Source organism: Odocoileus virginianus, chromosome 4 (assembly GCF_023699985.2).
Source record: "Odocoileus virginianus isolate 20LAN1187 ecotype Illinois chromosome 4, Ovbor_1.2, whole genome shotgun sequence".
Classification (NCBI taxonomy): Eukaryota; Metazoa; Chordata; class Mammalia; order Artiodactyla; family Cervidae; genus Odocoileus; species Odocoileus virginianus.
In genome coordinates, this window is record NC_069677.1 from 25168413 (window position 1) to 25193749 (window position 25337).

A 25337-nucleotide genomic window follows, 5' to 3' on the forward strand; every position below is an offset into this window, starting at 1 on the left:
GGCTGGCTTAACTGGCCGCCTCCTTCCTGCTCCTGAAATTCAGCACCATCTACTGGGAAAGGAACCACCTTCCTCCTGGTCCCTTCTCCCCCGTCCTTGGAAACCTGTGGCAACTAAGCTTTCAGCTGCACCCAGCAACGCTGCTCCAGGTAGGGAATCTGTCCTGAGCTGTAGGCCCTCCGGAGGGGTGGGCTCATGGGCCCTCTCCCTTAGCCCAGGGACACTAGAAGTAAGGAACTGGGCTCAGACACACATCAGGGTGAATCCTGCTCCTGCCGTTCACTCGCTTTATGGCCTCGAGCCTTGGTTTCCTCATCTATCCAGTGCAGGGTTGTTGAGGGACTGCAAACACTGACTATAAGGACTTTGCCCAGAGCTCACCCAAGAGGATTCTGAGGCAGAGCTCCACAGCCAATCTAACACTATTTCACCAGAATCTGCTCCAGGGGGCGCTGTTTGTGGCTGGAAGCCATTTTCTGAAAAGCTACTTGGGTTGGGAACTGGGGAGATTGGGACCCCCAAGGGTACACTCAAGTAACGTTGTGGCACTAAGGCCCTTTCCAGGTTGGGTGGATCCCATCAGTAGGAGGGCTTCTGTTGCAAGGAGAAGGGTTTGAAATCCAGGCCAAAACTGATTTATTGCTGAGAACTAGAGTTCAGTTCAGTTCAGTTTAGTCGCTCAGTTGTGTCCGATTCTTTGCGACTCCATGAACTACAGCATGCCAGGCTTCCCTGTCCATCACCAGCTCCTGGAGCCTACTCAAACTCTTGTCCATTGAGTCGGTGATGCCATCCAACCATCTCATCCTCTGTCATCCCTTTCTCCTCCCGCCTTCAATCTTTCCCAGCATCAGTGTCTTTTCAAATGAGTCAGTTCTTCACAACAGGTGGTCAAAGTATTAGAGCTTCACCTTCAGCATCAGTCCTTCCAACGAATACTTCCAATGAGAACTAGAGGGCTGGAGACAATTCCCTTCTCCATGACAACGCTCAGCTTGATCGATGATAACTGAGTATTTAAAATTCTGGTTGAAGATATGAGATGACCATGATTCCCAGGCTCCCCAAAAAGCACTGCACTGAGAGTCATGGGGCCTGGGCGTGAGGTTCTGGTCTTTCGCTTCTTTATTGGCTTCCATTTTCTTTTCTTTTTCCTCTTCTTTTTTTAATTGGCTGTGCTGAGCAGCTTGTGGGATCTTCATTCCCCCACCAGGAATTGAACGGCCCCCAACAGTGAGAGCATGGAGTCCTAGCCACAGGACCACCAGGGAATTCCCTGGCCTCCATTGCCATAAAATAAAGATAATGATACATACCTCATACCCACACTGATGGTGTGCTAAAGCTAAAGTAACCTGTGTAAAGGCCACACTGGACACTAAGTTCTGGAGAAAGTATAGTGATAATTTAATACCATTTGTGAAATGAGTGGAACATACCCAACTCCCAGGGTCATTGAGGTTCAATGATCAGACACCATGTGTGTAAGTCCTGGGCCCTGACTATGCTGAGCCCACAGGGAGCCTGTGACATGATCCCCGCTGGCACTAGTGCCAACTGTGGGAACCCGGGGTTTGGCTTGTCTGATGAATGGGTGGCGAACGCTCTGAGAAGGTGAGTACTGGGTGTGAGAATGGGGTTCATGCCAAAAGGAAGGTGCTGGGAATGGGGTCAGGTGAGCTTTCTCTGCAGCCTGGGACCCGGTCTCTCCACAGCTGGCCCAGACTCACAGCCACGTGTTCACAGTGTGGGTGGGCCCCGCGCTGGTGGTGGTGCTGAGCGGCTTCCAGGTGGTGAAGAAAGCCCTGGTCTCCCACTCAGAGAAGCTCTCAGGCCGGCCCCTCACCCCACTCTTAGTTGGAGAAAGGCAAGGCTGCCCTCCCTGCTGGGGACGGGGTGGCTGGGTGGGGACTGCACACGGGGCTCCAGTGGGTTGACCCAGATTTGTTGACATGGAGGAACCTGCCGGGAGGACTCGGGTCTCCTCAGATAACCCTGTGCGAGGGGCAGGGGTGGCGTGGGGAGGAACCAGCTCCGGGGCTTAAAAAGACCTGGGTCAAGTCTCAGCTCTGCTCCAGATGAGGCACTCACTCTCTGTCCCTCAGTGTACCCGTCTGTTAGATGGGGAGACTGACTGCTCTCGCCTCCCAGGGACAGGGTTGGGGGGAGGTTAAGTGAGCCACACAGACAAAAGTGCCCACTACAGCACCTGGCTCAGCGAACGCCCTCTGCCCCCTGTCTCCCCTCCAGGCCCTGTCCTCCCTTCCCTTCTTTATCTCCTCCTCCAGTTCCTAAGGGGACTCTTAAAGGCAAAATCAGGTTGGCAGCCTGGGAGGAGGGCACAGCTGAGCCCACCTGGACGGCACCAGGCTCATGGACCCCGCAAGCCGCAGATGCCCCTCACTGGCCGGCCGGCCAGCCAGAGCACCACCCCAGAGCTGACTGGGAAGGCCGCCGGGTTCTGCCGTCCCCACCGGGGTGCGGGCGGGGCGGCCTTGGCCAGGGAGCCTGGGAGGGACTGCTGGATGTGCCACACCCCCGTCCAGGGGTCATCTGCAGCAATGGGCACACATTTGGCGGCAGTAGAGATGCTTCTGCCTGGCCACGCTGCGGGGGCTGGGCCGAGGCCCGCTGGCGCTGGAGCTGAGGCTGCAGGAAGAGGCAGCAGAGCTGGTCGAGGCCTTCCACCGGGAACAGGGTGAGGAGTGGCCTGGACAGCCCCCCAAAACCCATAGCACACAGCACACTCCTGCAGGGAGGCTGAACCGTGTGTGTGTAGTGTGTGTGTGTGTGCACGCGCAAGTGTGGAGGAGTGGACCCTTTGCAGGTACAGGAGGGGACTTATGCTACATCAGTAAATCGGAAATTTCTATAGTGTGGGCAGGTGGGTGGACACAGGCCCAGAATGTCCAGTCCTTGGGGAAGCCCGAAGCCCTTCTCTCCAGATGGGGAAATGTCCTCCCCCCAACATCTCCGGCCTTTTACACCACAAACCCTTTGCACATGCTCTTCCTCCTCTAGAATATCCTAATCCACACCCCTTCCCTCCCTGTGAGAAACCCCAGCTCCTCTCAGACCTGGCTGACATCATCTGCCAAGCAGTCCTCCCTGAATCCCAGGTCCCTGCATCCTTTGCTCCCAGCTGGGACACACCTGCCCCACATTCTAGTGTGTTTAAAGTGGTGTGTGTCTCCCACCCCTCTCCTTGCAAACCCATCACCTGTATCACCAAGCCTGGCCCATAGATGGTGCTCAGTGATCATTTTCTGAGTGAACAACTGAGGACTGAGAATGAATGAATAATGCAATGAGCAGCTGTATACAGACTGGAGGAGTACTCAGGGCAGAGCTCTCTGCCTCTTCACCCTGAGCCCTGCCCCTCTGCTCTCAGGTGGACCCTTTGACCCTCAGGCACCCATTGTCTTCCCGGCTTTGCTGGTGGCTCAGGTGGTAAAGCGTCTGCCTACAATGCAGGAAACCTGGGTTTAATCCCTGGGTTGGGAAGATCTCCTGGAGAAGGAAATGGCAACCCACTCCAGTATTCTTGCCTGGAAAATCCCATGGATGGTGGAGCCTGTTAGGCTACAGTCCATGGGGTTGCAAAGAGTTGGACACGACCGAGTGACTTCACTTTCTTTTCACCCATTGTCAGATCCACAGCCAAAGCCATTGGGGCCCTTGTGTTCAGCCACCACTTCCTCTTGGAGGATCTCTTCTTCCAGGAACTGATTCAAACCATCAACTTTGGCCTGGCCTTTGTCGGCACCATTTGGTGCCGGTTAAGGTGGTGCTTAAGGAGGCAGGTGTGCGGGTCATTGGACCCCTGGGGGTCCGATACAGGCAGGGGCCTCAGCCAGGGCATAACCAGGTGAGTGTCACTTAGGCAGGGGGAGGGTCACAGGGCCTGTTTCTGGGTTCCTCCTGGGATGCCCACATCAGAAGTCTCAGCCCCCTTCAGCATCCCCAGCAATGTTCTCAGTTCCGTTGACTCAGTGCTGGCACCTGAGCGGCCCCTGGATGGGCCTCTTACCCCACAGCTAAACGACCTGTTCCCCTGGGCCTTCCGCTGCCTGCCTGGCCCCTACCAGGAGATGTTTAGGTACCAGAAGGCTGTGTGGGGCTATATCCACCGGGAGCTCAGCAGGCACAAACTCAGGACATCTGAGGCCCACCAGGACTTCGTCAGCTACTACCTGGCCCAGGTCATCAAGGCGGGCCTGAGAGGGCCGCAGAGGGCCGGATGTGGGGGGGAGGGCCGGCGCAGGGGGAGGGGCCAGGTGGGGGGAGGTATGGAGAGGCAGTCTTCCCAGCTGCATCTCGTTTCAAAGCCATGGCCTCAGTTCCTCACCCTGGCCTCAAATCTTTCAGAGCATGCCAAAGCAGCAGCCGTTTGGGTTTTTCCTCCTTCCTCCCAGGCTAGCACTGGCTCCTGCTGACATGGGTAGGGTGGGAAGCAGGGGACCTAGCTGATGTCAGAGCCAGCACCCCTGGGGCAGTTCCCTCTACCCAGAGACTTCCGGTCACAAGTCTAGGGACTAGCCAGGCCTTTCTCAGGGAGACCCCAGGGCTCTGTTAAAGGAGAGTTTCAGACCTGGAGCAGCTCTCCCCACCACCTACCCACTAGGCCACGGACAACCCTGTCTCCACATTCAATAAAGAGAACCTGATCCAGGTGGTGGTCGACCTGTTTCTGGGAGGCAGACACCACGGCCACCACTCTGTACTGGGAGCTCATCTACATGGTCCAACATGGAGCCATCCAGGGTAAGCGGGCCAATGGGTACACCCTACAGACTGCCCTGGGCTGTGGGCCTCTGGGCTGAAGGCACCGGCCCCTATCACTGGCTTTGGTCTGTAGCCCTGGGAGGGGGGCCCTGTTCTGACCCCTGTGATGTGGGAAATGTTCATGGCTTTGAATCAGAAGGGGGAGGGGGGGACAGGGAGGGGATTTCTATTCCTGGCTACTCAGTGAGTGATCCTGGGTAAGTAATTCAACCACTTAAAACCAGTGTGAAATGAGGCGGTATTATTTCACTCATTCAGTACTGATTCAGCAGCTCTAAGTGCCAGGCCCTGTGTTAATGCCCACTCAAGATCACAAAGAAAATGTGGCTAGAGTTCTCTCAGGGACCGACTAGCCATGACCTAAGTTCACATCCTGGTTCCACCAGTTTTGTGACCTTCAGCAGAGTACCTGTCTGGTTGCAGCCTCAGTTTTCCTGTCTGTAAAATGGAGAAGACAGTTCCTGCTCCTTAGGACTCCTTGCATATAGGAAACCTGGTACACAGTGGGTAATCACATATGAATCCTTCTCCTTCACTTGGAACCGCTGGAGAAGCAAACCCTGCAAAATCTTGTTCAGGAGCTCTGCCTTAGAGAGAGCCTGTCACTGTTGGGAACAAAGGCGGCTGAGTGAGGTGGGGCGACCTAAGGGCCCCGAGCCTCCGCAGTTATCTCCGGGTGTGGACCAGGACCGTGGCGAGGCTGAGCTGCAGACCCGTCCTGGGACCCACGCGGAGCTGCCGGCAGAGAGGGTGCTGCAGGAACGGGACGCAGTGCTAGGCACCTCCAGAGCCATCCGCTGTGAGGACCGCGGCGACTGCTCTACACCCGCGCCGTCCTCCAGGGGGCGCAGCGCCTCAGCAGCGTCGTGACAGTGGGCGCCGTGCGCCAGTGCGTGACCTCCATTCGCGTGCACGGCCACCCTATGCCCAAGGTAGGTGGCCCTCGTGTGGCCTCACGACCGATCCAGCGCCTGCAGAATGCACCTTTTGCGGGGCAGCCACCCTCTCCAGCTTCTGCCTGTCTGCCGGCTGTCAATCATCCATACATCCATCTCTATGGCATTCCAGACAAGAGGGTTAGGATTGTGAAAGAATATACTCATTTAGGGATATTTTTAAATGTTTTGTACTGTTCAGAAGTAACCCCTGCACATATTTTAATGTTCTTCTTTCCAATCTTTTCTGTCCACATTTTTTTAATGTATCTATGATTATGCTGAATATGTAATTCTGAATCCTTTATGTCATGACCATTGAGTTGGTGATGCCATCCAACCATCTCATCCTCTGTCGTTCCTTTCTCCTTTTGCCTTTGATCTTTCCCAGCATCAGGGTCTTTTCTAATGAGTTGGCTCTTCGCATCAGGTAGCAAAGTATTGGAACTTCAGCTTCATCAGCAGTCCTTCCAGTGAATATTCAGGGTTGAGTTCCTTTAAGATTGATTGATCTCCTTGCAGTCCAGGGGATTCTCAAGAGTCTTCTCCAGCACTACAGTTTGAAGGTATCAATTCTTCGGTGCTCAGCCTTCTTTACTGTCCAACTCTCATATCTGTATGTGATTACTGGAAAAACCATAGCTTTGACTATACAGACCTTTGTCGGCAAAGTAACGTCTTTGCTTTTTAATATACTGTCTAGGTTTGTCATAGATTTCCTTCCAAGGAGCAAGCATCTTTTAATTTCATAGCTGCAATCACCATCCTCAGTGATTTTAGAGGTTAAAAGACAAGTACTGAATAAGGAGAGATAGAGAAATAAAGTTAAAAACTATTTAGGTCAAAAACAGCTACTGTATATGTACATAAACTTGAGTCTGAGCTACCTTGGGTCAAGGCAAAAGAGGAAATCCAAATTAGTTATGACTCTCATGTAATTAAAGCAAGCATACCCATATGAGGAAAACTTTGGCTTATCACCCTCCAAGAAGTTATTATGAAGGTCATCATTCATAACACACTTTTGAAGGCCAGTAGACAATATATATTGAGTTGTGCCTTAAGTAGTTTTTAAAAGATACAGGAATATTTTTCCAAATGGTAGCTTCTTACCTCTAACTCATTTTAAATGATGAAAGTTGACATGAATACATTTTTGTATGGAGTAAAAAAAAAAGATAGAGTTGAGGTTTATAGCTCTCTGGTGATCCAACTTGAGACAGGTTTCTGACATGAAATGAGTTCTAATAATTTCTAATAACTAATAACCTGCTCTCTGCCAAGCCTCACTGTGTTAAGGGATTTGTGTCCACTACAGCATTCAGTCTTCACAATGACTGACTACTATGCAGATCCTAATTAAAAGATGTTTATTGAATTAACTGTCTACCTCTCTTTGCATGCTTGTTGCTTCAGTCTGTTCGATTCTTTGTGACCCCATGGGACTGTAGCCCACCATGCTCCTCTGTCCCCAGGATTCTCTAGGCAAGAATACTGGAGTGGGTTGCCATGCCCTCTTCCAGAGGATCTTCCTAACCCAGGGATTGAACCTATGTCTCTTATATCTCCTGTATTGACAGGTGGATTCTTTACCACTAGCACCACCTGGGAAGCCTACCTCTCTTGTTATGTAATAAATTACCCCCAAACTTAGCAACTTACAACAACAGCATTTCCGAGAGTCAGAGATCTGAGTGTCTGTGGGTCAGGGGCCTGGGTGCTGCTTAGCTGGACGGCTCTGATTCGGTATCTCTCATGATGCTATGATGAAGTTGTTGGCTGCAGCTGCAGTCTTCCCTGAAGTCTCCATAGGGAGGTCCCACATCTTCAGGATTCAGCTGATTCTGCGCAGTTGGCTGGAGGCTGCCCTCAGTGTCTTGACAATGGGAATCTACAGAGTTTCTTGACAGTTTCTTGACATTGGGAATCTACAGAGGGGAACTCCATTAGAGCAAGTGAGAAGACAGAAGCCTTAGTCTTTTTGTAACCTAATCTCACATGATATCATGACTTTTGCCATATTCTATTTGCCAGAAGTAAGTCACTAGAGCCAGTCCACCCTCAAGCAGAGAAGGTTTCACGGGGAGTGGATGCCAGGTACCAAGAATCATTTGGGGAGTGGGGTGTCATTTTAAAGAAGCACAGATGGTAAGGTTGCCGATTTTAATGATGATGTGGCAGAGTCTCTCATCTTGGCACCCAGTGCATGGAGGTGATGGCCAGAGCCCCAAGCCTTCCCTCAGAAAGGGGCTTTGGCTCAGCACTGATGCTGCAGCCTGTTCTTGCTAGAAGCCTTGATGGTACAAGATGGTACACCATGGAAATGATGGCTAGAGAGAAGGTATGGGAGCCCAATCTTCTCCATCATGAGATTCTTTGTTCAACTCTTACAACCGTGGTTCAGGGCAGATTTGATTGCAAGGGCCTGGCAGGATGTGATCATTAAATTCTTATTAATTTGATCAAACTTGAGATCCCTGCCTCCATACATTTTCTTCTTCATAATAATCCTGTCCTTTTGATGTTGTTGCTATTGTTATTCTTTTTTAAAACAGATAGCTGATGAGAGCTCATGTAACTGCCCTGAACACACAATTAGTAAGAAACTTAACTGAGTTTAATTCATGTCCTTCTGATTCCAACTTTTTTTGTGTCCTTTTTATCATACTCCCTGCCATTCATATTGTTCCCAAAATCCCATTTTAGTAAAGTTAATGAGCCAGCATGTTGGATGGAGATGCTTTGCATTGTCTATTGTTCTGTTAGGTTGGCTAATACTGAACAGTCCTTGGCAGTATTTGACCATCAGGTTCGGAGATTAAATGTCTCCTGGATTGTAAGGATAGGACCATGTCATCAACTCATTCTGCTGTTAGTCTGGTAGGGGGCCCCAGGCCCTGGTGGTCTAAGAGTTATACCAAATTAGGTCAAGTTGAAAAAGAGGGAACTAGAGTTCAGCTCTGTTTTATGCCATCTGGGATTAGAAATTTCCTTATTAATAGCCCATTCTTGCCAATTGATTCTAGGAGTTTTTTCTGTGATAAGAGCTCCAGGGAACCATTAACAGCCTGGAATCAATATCCAGCTTTCCCAGCTTGGGCAAGAGATGTCTCCTGAAATTAGAATCAAAGCTTGACAGTAAATCATTAAATGTTACAGATATTCCTAAACTGTTCTTAACCATTCCAACAGTCAAGGGACAGTGACAACAGCAATGGTCCCTAATACAGAGGTGGCACTTCAAGCCCATTTCCTCAGACATTCTATTTGATTATAAACTCCAAGCTGCCATTTACAGGGAAGAAGTTGGGCTAGAGTCCCCAGGAGGTACCCAGCAGGCAGATGGTTCTATAATTTGGAGGAGAGGGAGGGTTGCCCTTGTTGAGTACTGGCTATGTTTGAGCCAGTCCCACGAGTTAAGGTTGCTCAGTCACTTTGCAAGAAGTCCAAAACATCACCCAGAACAGGACATAAATAACTCTGAAGGGAAAAGAGCATCTTGCCCAGAGCCTTTGCATCCAAAGGAGATTGTTTAGAACTGCCGTAATGCAGAGGTTTCTTTGTCCCAGGGAGGGAAAACAGAGTGTGGGGTGGAAGTCCCAGGACGATAACTAGGAAACAGCTTGCTCAGGCAGCCGCAGGAACATGTGTTTCCCATGTAAAAGCCTCTGCCTTAAAGCCTTGGAGGGAAGAGGCCTGGGTGGCTGTCGGTCTGGATGGCTAGGATCAGGCCCCTCCCTTTAGGCTTCAGTAGATCAACTAAAAAAAGAGGGGAGAGGGCTTCTGAAAGGATACACGTTATCTGTTTTCTGCATTCCTCATTGGCTTCTCTTTGATGTGCAGGCTTCAAACTGCTGGGGTTTTGTCTTTAATTTCAAGATGTCTTTGTCAAAACCAAAAATCATGTAGCCAGTTCTCTAGTCCCCCAGGGGTGACCAATTTGATTCTCTGGTGTTGGTTAAGGAGCCGCAGAATAAGAGGCCTGCTTCAGAGCCCTGGGGCTGTGTGTCCCAGGTCCCCGGGCCACAGCAACCCCCTTCCTGGCTCCCCTTGGGCCTCTTGCTCAGCCCAGGGCCTGCGAGGTATGGAGCAGAAGTCACCAACAGGAGACGAGGGCTCCTATCTGCTCCCATCTGATCAGTCTGATTCTCTTTCCAGTCACTCACTTCTCTGCGATAGAGTGAGGGCTCAGATTAGGGTTAGAGGTCACCCTCTCCTCTCCCTAATTCTAAGGAGTGAAACTTTCTGTCTCTTCTTCTCTCTCTGCCTCCTTAAGTCAGTCTCCCTTACGCTTTGTCTGTCTGCCATTCCATTTCTCCTCTCTCTCTCACGCACACACACAGTCTCTCTCACACACACCACCACTGCTTGTTGCCCTGCGCAGGACTTGGTCCCCTCTGGTCATGCCCACCAGCCACTGGCCCTCTTCCTCAGAGGCAGGAACTGTGTCTCTAGCCCAGGCTGGGAGTCTTTAGGATGGAGGTAGGTGCCCCTTAGCCAAGAGAGTAATGCCCAGCAACTTCACTGCTGTCAGGGTCTCTCTGCTGAATCTCTTTGGGGCTCCCTGGCCCTAGACGACTCTAACTTGCACACCTAGTATTCTCTGAGCTCATGTCAGCCCAGCATCAGGGTTGGGTGCTGGGTCAACTAAGCTCCTTGAGCTACACCAGCTCATCTCTGCAGGGCACCATCCTATTGCCCAACCTGGCTTCTGTGCTCTGTGACCCTGAGTGTTGGGAGACCCCCTGACAGTTCAACCCTGGCCACTTCCTAGACAAGGATGGAAACTTCGTGGTCAGGGAAGTCTTCCTGCCATTCTCTGCAGGTATGGGGTGTGGCACTGGTCGTGGGTGGTGGGTGTGATGGGACAACTGCAGGACTACCTGCTACCTCCTGACCTTTCCTTCTGCTTCCAGGGCATCGGGTATGCCTAGGGGACCAGCTGGCTCAGATGAAGCTCTTGCTGATGTTTGCCACCCTCCTCAGGACCTTTTCGTTCCAGCTGCCAGGGCGGAGCCCAGGGCTCAGGCTGGAGTACAACTTTGGGGGCACCCGGCAGCCCCAGCCCCAGAAGATCTATGCCATGCCCCATCTAAACTGCCCCCATCCAGGTCCTAGAGAGGAGGTCCTGTAGCCGACTGGAGTCTGGAGGCTTGTCCCCCGCAAAGACCTGCCTCAGCCTTTCTCAGCTCCTGAAAAGTTGGAGAAGAACAGTTTACCAGCTTGGTGGCCTGTGGTTCTCCCTAACACAAGCTCTGATGCGTGACATTGGAGGGTATACTTCTTAAGGATTCTACCAATGTGGTTCAGTTTTGGTAGCTCAGTCCTTAGGTTTTTATAAGGTTGGTTAAGAGGTTTGGCCTTGAATCACATCACAAGATTAATCTGGGGAGTCAAGTCTCTCGAGGTAGCCTCTCAGGAGTTCAGAGAGAAAAAACCATAAATGCAGGGAGTGAAGTCGCTCAGTCCTGTCTGACTCTTTGCGACCCCGTGGACTGTAGCCTACCAGGCTCCTCCCTCCATGGGATTCTCCAGGCAAGAGTACTGGAGTGGGTTGCCATTTAAATGCAGCAAGGCATCTCCATACTATTGATGGAGCCCCTGACAGTCAAAACCTGGGAAGCTCATTTTCTGTCCTCTCCTGCCCTCTCCTGACCAGAGGCAAGAAGTGCATGCCCCTGCAGCCACATGACTGGGAAAGATCTCCCCAGCAACCTAGGATGCCTGAAGTTTTTAAAACATTGTGTTTCCAGGGACTTCCCTGGTTGGCCTGTGGTTAGGACTCCACGTTTCCACTGCAGGGGGCATCTGTTCAATCCCTGATCAGGTAACCAAGATTCTGCATGCCTCGTGGCACAGCCAAAAAACAAAAAAACACCCCACTGTGTCTCTAGATAAATATTGCTTATTAAAAAAGAATAATTTGATTAGAAAATTCAAATTAAAGTCAAAATGAGATACCACTACACACCTATTTATATTGCTAAAAACAAAGTCTTGAACCTAAGTACTGGAATTCTCACACACTGATGATGGGAAAGTAAAATGGTTCAATCACATGGGCAATTTCTGGTACAATTAAACATTATACCATACAATCCAGCTGTTTCAGCCCTTGGTATTTAACCAAAAGAAATGGAAATATATATTCACAACAAAACATTCTATATGATTCCATTTCTATGATATTCTTGGAAAGGCAAAACTATAGGACATAAAACATAAGTGGTTGGCAAGGTCTGGGAGTAGGGTTATGGGTTGACTATAAAGGGACACAAGGGAACTTTTTGGGGTGAGGGGAATGTTCTGTATCTTGATTATGGTGACAGTTATACAACTGAATGTGTTTGTCAAAAATCACTGAACTGCATACTTACAAGGGTGAATGTTATATATAAATCATATCTGAATAAATCTGACTTCTAAGAAAGAAATATCTTTTATCCTTTGAGTTATTTAAAAGATGTACCTATGACTGGTAAACAAAGTACAGATATAGAAAACTTATGGTTACCAGGGGATAAGGTGGTGGGGAGGATAAATTGGGAGATTGGGAGTGACATATATATAGTACAATTTATAAAATAGATAGCTAATAAGAACCTGCTGTATATCACAGTGAAGTCAGTACTTTGCAGTGGTCTGTATGGGAAAACAATCTAAAAAAAGTGGATATACGTATAAGGGTGATTCACTCTGCTGAACATCTGAAACTAACACAACATTGCAAATTAACTATACCCAATAAAAATTATTTTAAAAAAGAACAAAAAGTGTCACTCATCATCTTCTTATATGAAGGGTTAAGTCAAGACCCACTTACAGTGGGTAGTGCAGTCACCGGTGACAGTGCACCCTGAGGGGAATTCAGGATAGAAAAAAGGAGGATGCATTCTGTGTTTTGGATGTAAGGGCCCCTAGGTAGTTAAGATGCATATCTAAGGAAGGATTTCAAAGATCCCAGATGCTTTCATCTTCCCTTACATAGACAGATAAGCACTAAAATCAGTACCTTGAGATATCTGTTCTTTTTGATTAGTAGTAAACTTTTCCTGCTTCACTACCTGTGTTTTCCCCGGTAGCTCAGGGGTAAAGAATCCACCTGCAATGTCCGAGAGGCGAGTTTGACGCTTGGGTCAGGAAGATCCCTGGAGTAGGAAATGGCAGACTGCTCCAGTATTCTTGCTTGGAATATTCCATAGACAGAGGAGCCTGGCGGACTACAGTCCACAGGGTCGCAAAGAGTTGGACACAACTGAGCGTGTGTGTGCACACACAATTTTCCACAAAAAAATGCGTGTACATACTGACCCCTCCCCGACCTGTTAGGAGCAGTTCCTTGAGGCTCTCTGAGAGGCTGTCTTCTGGGCCACAGTCCTCAGTACTGTCCCTGAATAAAGTGGAAACTCACTGCTCTTACCTTGTGTGTTTTTTCCAGTGGACAAAATGAACCAACATTTCTAATTAGTAGCATATCAGTCATCACTGTGATGAAATAAAATTCCTATTTTATGGCAAGACAGGAAAAAATTTAAGCAAAAAATTTCCTTGCAGCTTTCAGTCTCCCCGCTCCCCTTGAGAGTATGTGGTGTGTTGGCAGTAACCAGACCTCCTTAAGAGATAGCCGTCCTTCTTAATCTTGTAAAGGGCCATAATGACACAGGACCCACAACTCCCTTTGTATGTGCAGATCTGCACTATGTAAATTGTCAATAATACATCATCTGATGTATATTTGTCTCAAAAGCTTACATAACTATGCTTTGACCTCTAACGGGTGGAAAGTCCCCAGAGCTTTCTGAAAGACTGTCTCTCAGGTTAGAATCCTCAGATTGGCTCTAATAAAAGTTTCCATTCCTTTCTTAGATTGACTATTAATTTTTTTTCATCCACATCTGTTAAACCGAGCTGGGAAAATTGCAGCCTGAAATGAGGAAACTTGTATTAATTAGCCTCTAGTTTTTCTGCAAGCAAATGTACAAGTTCTTCTAGGCTTTTTCCCTTCTTTTTCTAAAATTGAAGTGCAGTTGATACACAATGTTTCATATGTACTGCAAAATGACTCAGTATATGTGTGTGCCTGTGTGCGTGCTCAGCTGCATCTGACTCTTTGCGACTCCATGGACTGTAGCCCATCAGGCTCCTCTGTCTATGGAATCTCCCAGGCAAGAATACTGGAGTGGTTGCCATTCCCTTCTCCAGGCGATCTTCCCAAAGCAGGGATCGAAACCGCGTCTCCTGTGTTGGCAGGCGGATGCTTTACCGCCATGCTGCCTGGAAAGCCCATCAGTTCAGTTCAGTTGCTCAGTTATGTCCGACTCTTTGCGACCCCATGGACTGCATGGGAAGCCCATATATGTGCATATATATATATATATTTCAGATTCTTTTCTGAAAAAAGATGATCACATTATAGGTTATCACAATATATTGAATCTAGTTCCCTGTGCTATACAGTAGGTTCTTGATTATTATATGTATATAGTAGTGTGTGTGTGTTAATCCCAAAGTCTTAATTTATCCTTTCCTCCCCGTTCCCATTTGACAACCATGAGTTTGTTTCTGTGTCTCTTGAGTCTGTTTCTGTTTTGTAAATAAGTTCATTTGTATCGCTTTTTTTAGATTCCACATATAAGTAATTTCATATATTTCTCTTTATCTGATTTCACTTGGTAAGATAATCTCTAGGTCCATCTATGTTGCTGCAAATGGCAATATTTCATTCCTTTTTATGGCTGAGCACTATTCTCTTACAGGCTTTTTGAGATCTTGAAACTTTCTTGCAGACATGTTATTTTCTGTGTGGAACCATATCCAGGGCCTGGGGAGTCCAAAATGGGCCCCATTGGGCATGCAGGGTCCCAGAAAGTGGCAAAAAGTCTAGAGTTCTCTTGCCTGAATGACCCCCTCACAGGGCTGGCAGCTGTTTGTGACCCAGCAGCCTCTAAGGTTGCTTACCGGCCTCCTGAGAAATCTGTATGCACGTCAAGAGGACACAGTTAGAACCAGACATGGAACAACTGACTGGTTTCAAACTGGGAAAGAAGTATGTCAAAGTTGTATATTGTCACCTTGCTTATTTAACTTATATGCAGAGTACATCATGCAAAATGCCAGACTGGATGAAGCACAAGCTGGAATCAAGATTGCAGGGAGAAATATCAATAACCTCAGATATGCAGATGACACCACCCTTATGGCAGAAAGTGAAGAGGAACTAAAGAGTCTCTTGATGAAAGTGAAAGAGGAGAGTGAAAAAGTTGGCTTAAAAGTCAACATTCAAAAAACTAAGCTCATGGCATCCGGTCCCATCACTTCATGGCAAATAGATAGGGAAACAATGGAAACAGTGACTTTCTTTCTTGGGCTCCAAAATCACTGCAGATGGTGACTGCAGCCATGAAATTAAAAGACACTTGCTCCCTGGAAGAAAAGCTATGACAAACCTAGACAGCATATTAAAAAGCAGAAACATTACTTTGCCAACAAAGGCCCATCTTGTCAAACCTATGGTTTTTCCAGTAGTTGTGTAGGGATGTGAGAGTTGGACCATAAAGAAAACTGAGAGCTGAAGAATTGATGCTTTTGAACTGTGGTGTTGGAGAAGATTCTTGAGAGTACTTTGGACCGCAAGGAGATCAAACCAGTCAATCCTAAAGGAAATCAGTCCTGAATATTCATTGGAAGGACTGATGCTGAAGCTGAAGCTTCAATATTTTGGCCACCTGATGTGAAGAACTGACTCATTGGAAAAGACCCTGATGCTGGGAAAGATCAAAGGCAGGAGGAGAAGGGGACAACAGAGGATGAGATGGTTGGATGGCATCACTGACTTGATGGACATGAGTTTGAGCAATCTCTGGGAATTGGTGATGGATAGGGAAACCTGATGTGCTGCAGTCCACGGAGTCTCAAAGCATTCGAAATGACTGAGAGACTGAGCTGAACTGACAAAAGCAAGGTTAATTTATTTTAGTTTTTAAAGTAAGGCATGCCCTGGAAGACATCACAAATGCTATTCTCTCTACCTAGAATATTTCAGCCCTTCTCTTCTCCTGGTAAACTTCATCATTTTCTCTGGGAAGCCTTCTCCCCTACCTCCCATTTCTTATCCCTTGACTGCATTATTTCCCCCTCCTCTAACCCCCCAGAGAGCCTTCTCCTTCTCTGACCATAGCACTTCTTCCAATGTATTGTAATTGCCTGTTTATTGCCTTGCTCCTTTCTTCCTCAGTAGAGCAGGGTCTCTGTGAGGTCAGAGAGAGTGTCTTCTAAAATATATCCCAGATTTAGTATACTGCCTGGCTTTACCAGCTGAGCCACAAGGGAAGTGCAGGAATACTGGAGTGGGTAGCCTATCTCTTCTCCAGTGGATCTTCTCGACCCAGGAATCAAACCGGGGTCTCCTGCCTTGCAGGCAGATTCTTTACCAACTGAGCTATCAGGAAAGCCTATACTGCCTGGCATTATGTGTTTAATAAGTATTCATAGATTGAATGTGGTGTTATTACAGCGCTCAAGGTCACCTAAATCAGAGTGAAGGTCTAAGAGGAAGGACTTAATGGGAACCAAAATGTCACCTCTAAATATGACTCTTTGACATAAAAGTTATTTTGAGCTGAAGGCAATTAAGAAGCAGTAAATGCAAATATAAAATATAACATAAAAGCAGCAGCAAATGCAGACCCTGCCCCCCTCTTTTTCTTTCTAAAGGCAGAAAATAAATGTTTCCTTTCAAGGAGACAGATCCTTATCAGTCCAAAGACTGGAGACCAGTGTGAAAGTAAAATCAAAATGGAGTCAGTATTGCTAAGAGACCTCTATAGTTTAGAGAGTTGGGAAATCATTGAGGAAGTGTGACCTATGCACTTTTCAGCCTTCTCAGATTCTTCTCAGCCAAAGAATCTGATCTTTGGACAACTTATTGTCTTACTGGCAGGATCCAGAAGATCTATTCAATGTTCCAGAAACTCAAGATAATTATTTGACTCAGCCTAAAATTAACTCATGACAGCCTACCTGTTTATTAAACTCTTACCCTAAAATAACTAGCAAGAGTCCATCCCTTAAGGAAAATTGCCTTATTGGGGAAAATCTCAGTTCCCCAACCAGGTGTTGAACCCAAGTCATGGCAGTAAAAACCCAGAATCCTAACCACTAGGCCACCAGGGAACTCTCTAATTCTTGAACAACCTTGTGGCCTTTGCCTTTATAGGCCTCTGATTCCTTCTCTTACCCGGAAGATGTTTTGTTTTACCCTAATCTGTGCCTCTGAATTGCAATTCTTGAGACCCTAAATAAAGCTTTTTGTTCTTTGCAGCTTCCATATTGATTATTATGAGTATTTATTACTAATAATTATTAATATTATTGTTCAACAAGAGACACTGGTGCAATCTGCAACAAACTCTGTTAACCTAACACTTCTCTTCCTACTAAGGAAGATAAGCACTACCTAATCCTGGTTGGACTACCCCTAGCCCAAGCCCCATCATCTGGATAGTTCTTCACAGATTGTTTCTTTGTAGTTGTTGCTGTGTTGTGTTAGTCACTAAACTGCATATGACTCTTTGTGTCCAGTGGACTGCAGCCTTGTCAGGCTCCTCTGTCCATGGGATTTCCCAGGGAGAACACTGGAATGGGTTGCCATTTCCTTCTCTAGGGGATCGTCCCAACTCAGGAATCAAATTCACCTCTCCTGCATTAGCAGGTGGATTCTTTACCGCTGAGCCACCAGGGAAGCCCTGTTTCTTTGTAGAAAAGGTATAAAAACTTCCTGTTCTAGCCTCTTCTGATCTTCATTCCTTTCTGAAGACTTCCATGAGCATGTAAAAATTTAATAAAATTGGTGTGCTTTTGTCCTGTTAATGTGTTTTTCACTTTAACTTTCCGACCTGGCCAGGATGGAGGAGAACTTTTTCCTACAGCTTCCTAGAAGAGGTGATGCTCCAAGTTGGTCTGAAGGACAAATTATTTAGGTAGGAAGAGAAGGGAAAGGTGGTTTGGGCAGTGAGAATGGTAATACGAACTCCAGAAAAGGAGGGACTGGAAAAGTTGTGCCTTTCAGAAACTGCAGATGATTCAGTATGATCACAGCTAGGGTAAGAGGGAGGGATGGAGTGGCAGAAAATAAAGTTGACAGGTGGGAAAGAGCTGATCAGGAAGTTTGAGTTTTATTTAGAATCTAGATTTTCATGCCAGACTTGGACCTTTTGTTACATGCACAAACTCTTCAGTGTAACATAACATGAAATGGTGAAGTGCAGTAAAAAGAGCAGTAATTTAAGAAAACTTGGGTTGCAATATTGGTTCCTCCACTCACTTCCCTTCGGTAAAAAACAACAAACCAACAACAATAATAACATTTATCTTAAGTGTTTTGCAGTAATTTTGAGTAATAAATGCAGTAACTTAGGTAAAGTGCCTGGTCCATGGCATCATTCAATAAATTCGTTTTCCCTCCTCGTTTTCCCCTGGGCCAGCAGGCTGCAGGCCGGGCCGCTAGACCACGATCCTCCCAGGTCCAGACCGAGCGGTGCCAGGAAACTGACTGTCGGCTTGCGGTTCCTCGTCTCTCCGTAGGTCGAACCTGGGCTTCGCCGCAAGGGGGCGATCTAGGCTGCTCCTCGGCACTCTATGGTTCTCCCTCGCCCCGGAAGTGGTTTCCTGCTGGGGTTGGTAAGGTCGGGCCATGGTGGGGCAGAGGTTGGGAAGATGGCGTGGCGAGGCTGGGCGCAGAGAGGCTGGGGCTGTGGACAAGCGTGGACTCCGCCAGCAGGCGGCCGCAGCTACGAAGAGCTCACTGCGGCCCTGGCCCCGTCGCGGCTGCTCCGGCGTAGGTAATGACCGATCTCCTGGCTTCTCGCGTCTCAGAGCTGCAATTCCGGCCGCGCATCCTCAGGTGTGGAGGCCGTGCGGGCCTCTTGTGCCTCCCCTGCCTCACCCCTTCTTCTCACGCGTCCCTCCTCTCTCTCTTCCCCTTACCCTCTCCGTCCAGTCTTCGCTTCTCGTCGTGCCACCTCGCCCCGGGTCCTCAGTGACCAGCCCCGGCCCAGCTCTCCGTGAGCCCGCTGTAGCCTCTTTCTCCGGAGGGGCGTGTCGGGAAGGGGAAGTAATCTGTAAAGGGCAGATTGGGCACCATACCTCATAATCCCGCGAGCAAATAAAGAATTAACACAGCTGGTAGAGTGGCAGGGCCGAGATTTTATTCTCTTATCAGTATTTATACAAGTTTGTTTTTCTACAGAATACTTTAGAGGAATTTATAAGGGAAGGCGGAGTCAGAGGAGGGCATCACTTTGCCTCTTGCAAAGTTGTGGGAGAGGCTTTTCTGTTAAAAGAGTTGAGACAGTGGAATATTTGGTTTTCAGATGACTTGGAAAGAAATACTCTATTTTTCCTGAGTAGCAGCTGTGTGAAGAGTATGGTCTATCAGTATTTGCTGTTTTTGTATTAGAATAGTTCAACTCTAAATTGAGAGAAATCCCTTAACTAATAGGTTCTAGCGTGTATTTGGCTCTGAATTTTCTTTCTGTTGTTTAACAGAGTTTCAATTCCCCGTTTTCTTACTTGGTTAGATGAGTGCCTGAAGTCTACCTGATAGATGATAGCAAGAAGCCTTGTGTTTAGTTCAACACCAGCTCTAGCCAGTGGTAAATAATTGAGGCTCCAATATGGTGGAGCCATCCTTGATTTTCTTTTTTTTTTCAAACACCACAGAAACTTTATTTACACAATCCATGTGAGATTTCTGAACCTGTGCCCATGAGGCAAGACAAGTCCTTTTCTCTCAGGCATGTAACTGACATGTAAATTAACACAAATGCAAGTCAGACCTACACACTGTTGACAAATAACTTGTAGTCCCTATTTTAGTATTATCATTCACGGGGATGCTCAAAGGGCATCCTTAATTTTCAAATCATCTGGAGTGTCTGTAGACTGTATTTCCCAGGCCTTAACTCAGTCCTGTCGACTTGCCTGGTGGGCAGGAGGTGGGTTGGGGGAAAGGATGTGGGTTGTGGGGGAAGAGGGAAAGAACCTGTAGTTCTAAACAAGCACTGAATGCAGGATCAGAGATTTGTGGTAAAAAGGCTTACATTGTACTTAACTTCATGATACAGGGGGACGTGGAGCCTCAGCACTAACCTAAGACTCCTACGGAGATGGGAGAATGAGGAGGTCAGGTGGAGGTGGTAATTTATATCAATGGTCCTGATTCCATTCTTTATTCCAAACCCCAGTTGAAACTGCATAGTTTGAGAGGGAAGAAGAGTGAATATAGCTATTAGGAAGCAACAGGTGTTCAATATTCAAGATCTGTGTTAGGAAGGGAAAGGAGAAGAAGAGCAACTTAAAGAGGAGGCTCCAGTAAAAATGGGAGACCATTTGAAACAAATACATGTGGTGTTGAAGATTACCATCACAAGTTTTTAGTTTGCCATTCATATGCAGAGTTTGAAATTGACATTTTTTGTGGTGACATTGAAAAAGAGATTGTAGGTAAGCCTGAAATCTAACTTCTAGAAAGAAGCAAGTTTCTTTGTATGTAACTTTATTAAATCTGCTTTCACTTCTCAAGGTTCTAAAATTAGTATATGGAGGAATGAAGTCAGTGATATGGTTAAAAAACAGAGGTCTGGGCTTAGTGCTTGTGATTTTTTGTTGTAACAGGAGTGAAGTGTGGCTGAGAATTTGCTTTTTTTTTTAACAAAAACTACAGGTCGTGGTATTCCTCAAAATTTCTGCAAACTAATGGCAGGCCCAAGGCAGCCTGCCAGCCAAGAATGGTTTCTGTGCTTTAAAAGATTAAACAGTATGCCACAGAGATTTAAGTTGTTTTCACAAAGACTGAAATATTTGTCTGGCTCTTTACAGAAAATGAAGAACATCTCACTTAGAGTTTTTAGAAACTTTACCATCATCAAACTATTGGCAGCACTTCTGAAAAATGGTTTAGGCTTGAAAGAAGCCTTAAAAAAAAGGAAAGAAGCCTTAAAAAAAAGGAAAGAAGCCTGCATAATTTGTCAGTTGTATGTATCATTTATACAGAGCATAAATCTTAAATTTAGACTGAGATGACAGTCTTAAGATATATTTAGGTTAAATACTTGACAAATTAGTAAATCTGGTATATTTATTTCCCTTTTAATTTTCCACCTGTTAACTCAAGATGAGTTTTAAGAAAATAACTGTGACAGGAGCTTGGTGTACCTCCTCCAACCAAATGGCTGGAAATTCCAGGGTACTCTTTCGAGAGAGAAAGATGGTGTGGATGCTATGCTGGGAATGAGCCAAAAATGCTCACTGTCAGTCTAGTTAAACTTTTGTATTGGAATTCTTCGTTTGGTTACAAATCCTATTTTTTAAATTCTAGTCAGTTAGGATTAACCTGTAGATAACTATTGTAATTTAAGTGGAAATATTGTTGGAAGAGTGGGGGATTAGGTTCTAGCTCCTGCTATCAAAGTGGTTCATGAACCAGCAGTTTAGGACAAGGGTTTGTCAGACTTATTTTATAAAAGTCTAGATAGAAAATAGGGCCATGTAGGTCTTTGTCAGATATTATTTTTCTTTTAAACAACTCTTTAAAAATGCAAAAGGTATTTTAAGCTGGAAGACCAAATTCTCTCTGCAAGCCATAGTTTGTCAGTCTGTAATTTAGGAGCTTGTTTAGAAATGCAGCATCTCAGACTCACCCTAGACCTACTGAATTCGAATTTTTTTTTAACAGGACCCCCAGGTGATTTGTGTAGAGACTAAAGCTTTCCCCACATCTGTGGTAAATCGCAACTTTTCAACCCTCCCACACTTGAGAATTACCTGGGAAGCCCTTAAAAAATACTGTTGCACTGGTCCCATCCCTGGAGATTCTGATTTAATTGGTCTGATGTGGAGCCATGGTGTCCTATTTTAAAGAGCTTACCAGGCAATACTAAGGTATAATATGGGAAAGGAAAAGCTGTTTTCCTTCTACCAATCTTAGATTTATTGGCTGGGACCCTGCCAGACTAACAAAAAAACAGGTTAACAAGGGGAAACCGTGCTTTGCACGTATACCTGGGAGTACTCAGTGATGAGTAACCGAAAGGGATGGTTAGAACTTGGTCTTATATGGCATTTTAACAAAAGAAAATCTAAGTTGTAGAGAAATGAGAATGCAAAGGGAAAGGACTTTTGAGTTTCTAGGGCAGCAAATAGTGGGAAGTTAATATGGGGGCGAGTTAGTAAAGATTGTTATGTAGATTCCTCTGATGCTTTCTCTGGGTTCATAAGGGTCTTGAGTTGTCTTATGATTAACTTCTGTCCTTCCTGGTAGAGACGGTGGGGTTGGGGGGGTGGTGCGTGGGGCAGGGAGTGGGTACACCTTTACAAGTGTGTATCCTGCTTCTAGGCCTATAGGGGCAGGGCAGAGAGTTTTTCTTATATCTGCTGCTTCTCAGTTGCTTTCAGCTCAGAATAATCCCCATGCCAAAGTGGTGTGTTTGGGGGTGGAGTATTCTACTCCTCTTCAGGAGCAGGTGTAAGAATTACTGTTCCAGACTACGCTTTCAGAGTCATAACTCCCTCTGCCACAGTTTATGTGGTAGATTTTAAAACATGGCCACAGTCATTTACAGCTTTTCTCATCTGGAGCTGGAATCTATTTCCCTTTTTCTTGAAGCAAGGTTGGCCTTGTGACTAGCTTTGACCAATGGCATGTGGAAGAAGTACTGTCCAAGGTTCATAGTCTGGACCTCAAGAGGCCTTGCAGCTTTATCCTTTTCTGTCTTGGAACACTCTCACTGTTATGGTTAAAGCTCTTGTTAGACTAGACTAGAGATTACTGAGACCATTTAGAAAGAGAGAACCAGCTAACAGCCAATATTGAGGCTCCAGGTATGGCAGGGAGGCCATCATAGCCTCTCCAGCTCCAGTTAAGCAGCCAGATGACTGGCTGCTTGAGTGATTCCAGATGAGACCAGCAGAACTGCCCAGCCAAGGGCAGCTACCTCACAGAATCATGAGATGTCATTACGCTTTTAGGACAAGTGAAGTCTTGGGGTGGTCTGTTATGCAATAATAAATGAGGCAACTGGGGAAGCTGCTACTAGATATGAATCTGCTGACCAGAGTAAGAACTGTGTTGCCTCCACCACTCCACAGGAGTGATGCCTTGTGTCCTGCCTTCTCACTAAACCCAGTTCTGACCCAGTTCTGGCTAGTGAATCTGATGAGAAGGCGTTGGTTACATCACAAACTCTAACTGAAAGGATATCTGGAAAATAGTTTTTAGCTTCCCAGTCCCTGCATCATGTGAATGTACCTTAGGTGAAAGGAATAGGTGTTCAGTGAGCCAAGTCACAGTACTTAATTCTCTCCAAGTTCTGTATGTCCACCTGTAGCATATATATTCTGCATCTGAACTGTCCCTGGGGCCAGTTTGTGTAACATGTTCTTCGTGTCCTCAGCCCCACACTTCTGTTGAGATTCTCAAGATAAATATTATTCTAGGCAAAAGGTCTGGCTTTGTGTTAAAGCCAGATTCCCAACCTGGCATGTTTGTGTTCCTTCTCAGGCATTGTGCTTCAGAATTGTAAGTGAGTTGAAGAACTGTTGAAGTAGTCTTTCATTAGAAGTGATTGAGTACATATCCTGTAGTATTAAGCTATTAGAGATATAAAGAAATCTCATCCTTCATATATCATGGTCTAAAAAGAGAAAAATGTGGCCTGGTGGTTAGGTTAGGATTCCAGGAGCTCATTGCCATGGCCTGGGTTCAGCCCCTGATCAGAGAGCTGAAGTTCTGGGAGCCTCCTGGCACAGCAGGAAAAATAAACAAAACAGCCACCAGCTACACTGGGTTACAATTTGTAACCATCTACAAGGAAACATTTAAAGGAAATTATTCCTATAATACATAATTCCTTTATGTCACACATTTTGTTTCTTGACACCGAGTGGTGTTAACTTTGTTTACTAGACTTAGCTCTAAATTAGGGATTGAACCTGGTAGCTCAGCCAGTAAAGAATCTGCCCACAGTGCAGGAGGCCTGGGTTCAATCATTGGATCAGGAAGATCCCCTGGAGAAAGGAGTGGCTACTCACTCCAGTATTCTTGCCCAGAGAATCCCATGAACAGAGGAGCCTGGTGGGTTGCAGTCCATGGGGTCATAAAGAGTTGGACACAACTGAGAGAATAAGCACATTAGTCTAAATTACTTTGGAGTTTTAAGAAAAATCAAATCCAATCACAAAGGATTAACACACTTTTAAAGGTGTTATCAGTTAGGAATGACCTTGGTTGTAAGTTAATTGTTGCTTAAATAAATGAGAGAAGTACTTAGCTTAAAATGATTGGAGGTAGGTAACTGTTGTCTTTGCTCAGTAGTTCAAAGAATGTCAAGGTTAGTACCTGAAGCCCTTGGCCTTTCTCTTGACATTCAAGATGACTGCCCTGTCTCTGGAGACTTACGTCCTTTTTCAAGGCAAAAAGAAATGGGAGGGATGTGACGTTAGTGATGCCTCCATTTTTACTGGATAAGCAAAACCTTTTCAAGAGGTTTCTAAATAATTAAGTCTCATTTTGTTAGAACTCCATAATATGGCCACCCCTAGCCATGGGAGAGCCTCATAAAGTGAAGATATTTATCTTTATTAGCCTCTGCAGAAAAAGCAGGCAATAGAACAAGAAATAGAAAAGTAGATCTGCAATTTGCCATTCAATAGTTATTTGCTAAAGGATATGGTTTTCCCAGTAGTCAAGTATGGATCTGAGAGTTGGGCCATAAAGAAGACTGAACACTGAAGAATTGATGCTTTCAAATTGTGGTGTGGGAGAAGATTCAAGAGTCCCTTGGTCAGCAAGGAGATTCAAACCAGTTAATCCTAAAGGAAATCGACCCTTAATAGTCACTGTAAGGACTGATACTGAAGCTCCAATACTTTGGCCACCTAACACGAAGAGCCAACTCAACTGGAAGAGACCTTGGTGCTGGGAAAGATTGAGGGCAGGAGGAGAAGGGGCCGACAGAGGATGAGATGATTGGATGGCATCACTGACTCATTGGACATGAGCTGGAGCAAACTCTGGGAGATGGTGAACGGCAGGGAAGCCTGGCGTGCTGCAGTTCATGGGGTCGCACAGAGTTAGCTACTACTTAGCAACTGAACAAACAATAAATTCATAAGCCTGCTAACAGATTCTGAAGTTCAGAGCCATTCTGAGTAACAATTAGCAGTGTTTGAATAAGTGCATTGCTTTCCAAAATAGATTTCGTTGAAAAGAGTAGCCCTCACTGTAAGTACAAATCTGACTTACTAGAAGTTTTAAGGTGAATTACTTTATCATTACCCATCCTCACAATGTGATGTCTGAGAATTTGAGCTGTGGTGTGGACTCAGCATTGAAGAGCATTTTAGGTGAGTAATAGTAGTAACAGTAGCTATTCCATTTTTCTGAGTTTCATGTTTCCAGATGCCTGCTAGATATCACCTGGGTGCTTAGAATACTTTATTGCAATATAACTTACATATGGTAAAATGTATAAGTATTAAGTGTATAGCTGTTAGTTCTGACAAATGTATACACCTGTGCAACTGTCACCTAAAAATAAAGTCCATCATTCCAGCAAGTTC

At 46.1% G+C, this 25337-nt stretch overlaps 1 protein-coding gene and 1 pseudogene across 2 annotated transcripts in view; both read left to right on the forward strand.

Moving 5' to 3' along the window:
• Window positions 1-1590: 1590 nt before the first annotated feature.
• Window positions 1591-12129, forward strand: LOC110128893 (cytochrome P450 2D20-like; annotated as a pseudogene).
• Window positions 12130-18396: 6267 nt separating this feature from the next.
• Window positions 18397-25337, forward strand: part of PARL (presenilin associated rhomboid like) — a 54283-nt gene continuing 47342 nt past the window's right edge. For both annotated transcript variants that reach the window (XM_020879937.2, XM_020879938.2), the window contains exon 1: window positions 18397-18559. In XM_020879937.2, coding sequence (XP_020735596.2) covers window positions 18435-18559 — 125 coding nt within the window. In that variant the 5' untranslated portion in view covers window positions 18397-18434. The remainder of the gene's footprint in view (window positions 18560-25337) is intronic.